This window comes from Lathyrus oleraceus, chromosome 5 (assembly GCF_024323335.1).
Source record: "Lathyrus oleraceus cultivar Zhongwan6 chromosome 5, CAAS_Psat_ZW6_1.0, whole genome shotgun sequence".
Lineage (NCBI taxonomy): Eukaryota > Viridiplantae > Streptophyta > Magnoliopsida > Fabales > Fabaceae > Lathyrus > Lathyrus oleraceus.
Genome location: NC_066583.1, coordinates 368,425,033 through 368,429,383, shown reverse-complemented (window position 1 = coordinate 368,429,383; position 4,351 = coordinate 368,425,033). Strand labels below are relative to the sequence as shown.

Below are 4,351 nucleotides of genomic sequence, written 5' to 3'. Positions count from 1 at the left end.
CTGTTCTGTTTGACTTGGATTTTTTGAATATTTTAAATTTAGTTGTTTTTACATTAAAACTTTTTGGTTATGTTGGAACATTTTCGGTGTGTTTGGAAAAGTTGAAATACAAAGATGAAAACGAGAGAAGACGAAGAGAAACCCTATTTCAGAGAAGAGAAAATTGAAGAATAAGTGGTTTCAGTTTAGGAGGAAGCTAAAGAGCTTCAAGAGACCCTCGCATGTCGGATCTCTGAATCATCAAGCGATGAACATCCACTTTGCCGGTGACATCTCTAAATTGTTAAGAGATCAACATCCACTTCTTCAATTTTATACAAATTTTATTTGATGAATCCATTTTTTGTTGCAGTTAGATAAAGATTTACATAGAGCAAGATGATGAAGAACATGATCCTCTCAACAAGCGTTTCAATTAGGGCTTTTGTTGTACAACTAATTTTTAGATTCGCCTCCGAAATTGATTATTTGAACTGCAAGTTAGAATATTTATTGTACAGTTAATATTTAGATTCAAGATTCTACATATGATTGAACTACAACTACATATAATTCGCCTCTATAATGTCTTTGTTGCAGTATATCTCATGTCTCTGGTTTATACTTGTAACCAAGGTGATGAAAAGGTATTAAGCAATTCGTTGCGGGTGTACGCCAGTGGCAGGATAAATTTTCATTGTGGACAAACAATTGCAATTTTGAGAGAACAAAAGAACAAACAATGTTATCAAGTGGAAGAAAAAACAATTGCAATTTTGAGGAACTACTAGCATGCTACTATTCTTACAATGCTTTGTTTAATCATTTTACTTTTGAATACAAAAGAAAAATAATTGTTTCATTATTCATTAGATCATATAAAGAGAAATTATTAGTTCATTACTCATTAGAGTATATAAGCACTTGTTTAGGGTTTGTTTAGTTTCCATTTTGATTTAATCTTTTTAGTTTTAATGAAAAATGTAACAAAATACTGGTTTAATAAAGGTTGATGTCCTGGTCTGATCCCTTAATTAATTATCTATTTTTAAAGAATTAAACTGTAATGTTTATTAGATAAGAGATTAAACTGAAACTTAAAATTAAGTTAAAAGACTTTGTCTAGATTTTTCTATAAGAAATAAAACAGACTATGATTTTAGTGTAAAATTAAAGTACCAAAAAAAACTATAATTTAAAACAAATATTTGTTGCAATATTGATTTATAAAACTAGTTAATTAAATGGGTGGTATTTGAAAGGAAAAAAAAATCTTGAGATCCAAAACTTTAGAGTTTAGAGATTAAATAGTTATGCACATACCATTAAATCAAATTACAATTACTGTAAAGTCTTAACTTTAGTATAAAAAAATGTAATGTTAGTTTTATTTAATGATGATTAATAACAAGATCTCCAATTTCCACTTTATCTTCCACATTTGTCCAATTCAACTGCCCAATATAAGGAAGAATAGAAACGTCTCAAATCAAGTGCTCCACTTGTGTTCATCTATATTTAACCTTTATCCAATTTCATACTCTTCAAATCAAATCCTAAACCCTAAACTGATTTTTTTTTAAAACAAAATAAGAAAAATCAAATTTTAAAAAGAACGCAAGTTCTAAGAGATAATTTAAGAGACAAAATTCTAACTATTAGATCTATTAGACAAACAAAAACTAAGCACAAAAAATAACTTAAGAATCAACTATATCATTTTCAATCATGATCATCAAATTCTACTCTAAGTTGATATACAACAAAAGAAAAAATGATGCAACTTTTAATCACAAAATATCCAAGTTTTCATCATCATTTTCATCATCATCTAAAACATCAAAAAAAGGATCCTTGAGCAATTCTTCAGCAGAAGGTCTAGCTCTTGGTTGAGAAAGACACTTTTCAATGAAAGCCTTAACCTCTTCATCTTTAATCTTGTTTAAGGATTGTGGTCTCACACCTGAAGAAACCTTCTTGTATATCTTTGCAACACTGTCACATTCACTATATGGAATCTCTAGTGTCACCATCTCTAATACTAACATTCCAAATGAGTATATGTCCACCATTTCTGTGTAACTCTCTTCGTATAATTCCGGTGCCATAAATTCCGGTGTCCCCAAAACTGAATGTGCTGAATGTGTCTTTCCCACAATTGCTGCCAATCCTAAGTCTCCAATCTTCACCTATTATTCATAAAAACAAAAAATATTACTAATGACAAAACATAACATGCAATCAGATCTCTATAACAAAGACACATCTGGTGTGTGACATAACATCGACGCATGACACATGTGCTTATGTTTAATTTATTATCGGTATCATGTATCGATGTCTGCTATTACGTCATTGAAATTTGCTTCAATATTAGAAAGGGGAAGATTTTTACCTGGCCAGTATTTCCATTGACGAAAACATTGCTGCAATTGAGGTCTCTATGAATGATACAAGGATCATGAACATGCAAATAATTCAACCCTTCCAGAATCTGCTTAGACCACTTCTTCAAAGCCCTAACAGAAACATGTTTATGTTTCTTCCTATACTCCCTCAAATTCCCACTTGTGCAAACCTCAGTAATGAAATTCAGTGTGTTATGTTTTTCATCTCTCCAAACACTATAAAGGGCAATGATGTTTTTGTTTGTCATGCTTCTAAGCAATCTCACTTCAGAGTAAAGCCTATCCACCATTGCAGGGTCCTTACTGAAGTTTCTGAGCTTAACTTGATTCCAAGCTACTTCTATTCCTTCTTCTTGATCAAATGCTCTGTATACTTTCTTCACAGCGCCGGAACCTAGGAGCTCGTTGTATCTTCCATATCTTCCGGTCGGATCAGTTTCGACAAATGGCTCCGAGTCTTTGTCGGATGAATTTGTTATAAAACTTGGCATCTGGTATCAAAATACGGATTAGATGAACATCGTGGTAATACTAATAACAATCGACACAAACACAAATACAAGACATGGACATGTCAGACAATGAATTAAACCTTAATAAAATCTATTTCTGGAAACTTGTCTATTTTTAGAAAACAAAATCAACATAGTGTTTTTCTTTTTTTGTAAGTTTTGCAATTTAGGGTTTTCAATTTCTTGAGAGAAATGATTTGAATTTGATTTAGGTCTACTTTAACTACAAATTCACCATTATATTAAACATACGACACAACAATAATTAAAACCTTGAGAATCAGAATGTTGCTAAGGTTTGTGAAGCAACCTAATATCGAAATTCATATGATACTATTTTTTCAAAGGCAATCTAAAAAAAACTACAAAAAAAAATATGCATACGTGACAATTCAGATCAAAATCTGAACAAATAAAAAAGCATACAAAAAAATAACAAATTTTAATAGAGAATACAGAATAGAAGAAGATTGTTACCATGAAGAGAAAAAAAAAACTTGAATTGTAGCTGCAAAATCACGTATGTAATGTGAAAAGAGAAGACAACAAACTTAGAAGGTAAGAGATACTTTGATTTAGGTATAACAAGTATTTATATCTAATCAAGGAGTATAGTTAAAGTGGAAGTATTTGTTTTTTATTGGCAAAACGGTTTTATAGAATCTTTTTTCTTATTGGTGAATAATCAAATTATACCCTTTTATTCTAGTTCTCTTATGGTTTTGTAATTCACAACTCAAATTATATCTATCTTCTTATGTTTTGTTTAAATAAAATTTACTGAATAAATAAAATATTTTTATTTTTCACGACCTAGCACCGCAAATCAGCATACATATATACAAAATAAGTTTATATTTTAATTTTAAGTGTACAATGTTTATTTTCAATATTTGTATTTAAATTTTTTTTTCAATATATATAATATTTTTCAATGAACGGTTAAATTTTCTTTCAATATCGATTAAATCATCTAATAGTTTTTCCTTAATATCTTTTTCATATTGCTCTTTCATATATATATATATATATATATATATATATATATATATATATATATATATATATATATATATATATATATATATATATATATATATATATATATATAATTATTTTTAAATAAATTTAATAATTTGATAAAAATATTCTATTTTTTATTTGACATAAATACATTAGCAAAAAACATAAATCACTTTGATCTTATTCACTAAATATTTAATTTAATCTAATGATTAATATTTATTTACGTTTTGGTATAATTAATTTATAAGTAATTTTTAACATAATTTTTTTGCTAAATATAATATTTTTACTTGGTTTTAAAAGTTATTTTATTTAATCTTTTGTTATTCTTCATATATGCTACTACTACTATAACATTTTTTTATACGAACAAACTAATTTTTCTAACTAATATAAATATTTTAAGATAATTTTTCATGATATAAA

The 4,351-nt window shown here is 27.7% G+C and overlaps 1 protein-coding gene across 1 annotated transcript; it reads right to left on the bottom strand.

Moving 5' to 3' along the window:
• Window positions 1-1,675: 1,675 nt before the first annotated feature.
• LOC127079299 (probable serine/threonine-protein kinase WNK11) lies at window positions 1,676-3,466 on the bottom strand. The gene is made up of 3 exons (XM_051019703.1): window positions 3,377-3,466; window positions 2,375-2,878; window positions 1,676-2,168 (listed from the first exon to the last, which is right to left on the bottom strand). The coding sequence occupies exons 1-3, from the start codon at window positions 3,377-3,379 to the stop codon at window positions 1,770-1,772; spliced, it is 906 nt and encodes a 301-aa protein (XP_050875660.1). The 5' UTR covers window positions 3,380-3,466; the 3' UTR covers window positions 1,676-1,769.
• Window positions 3,467-4,351: the final 885 nt, after the last annotated feature.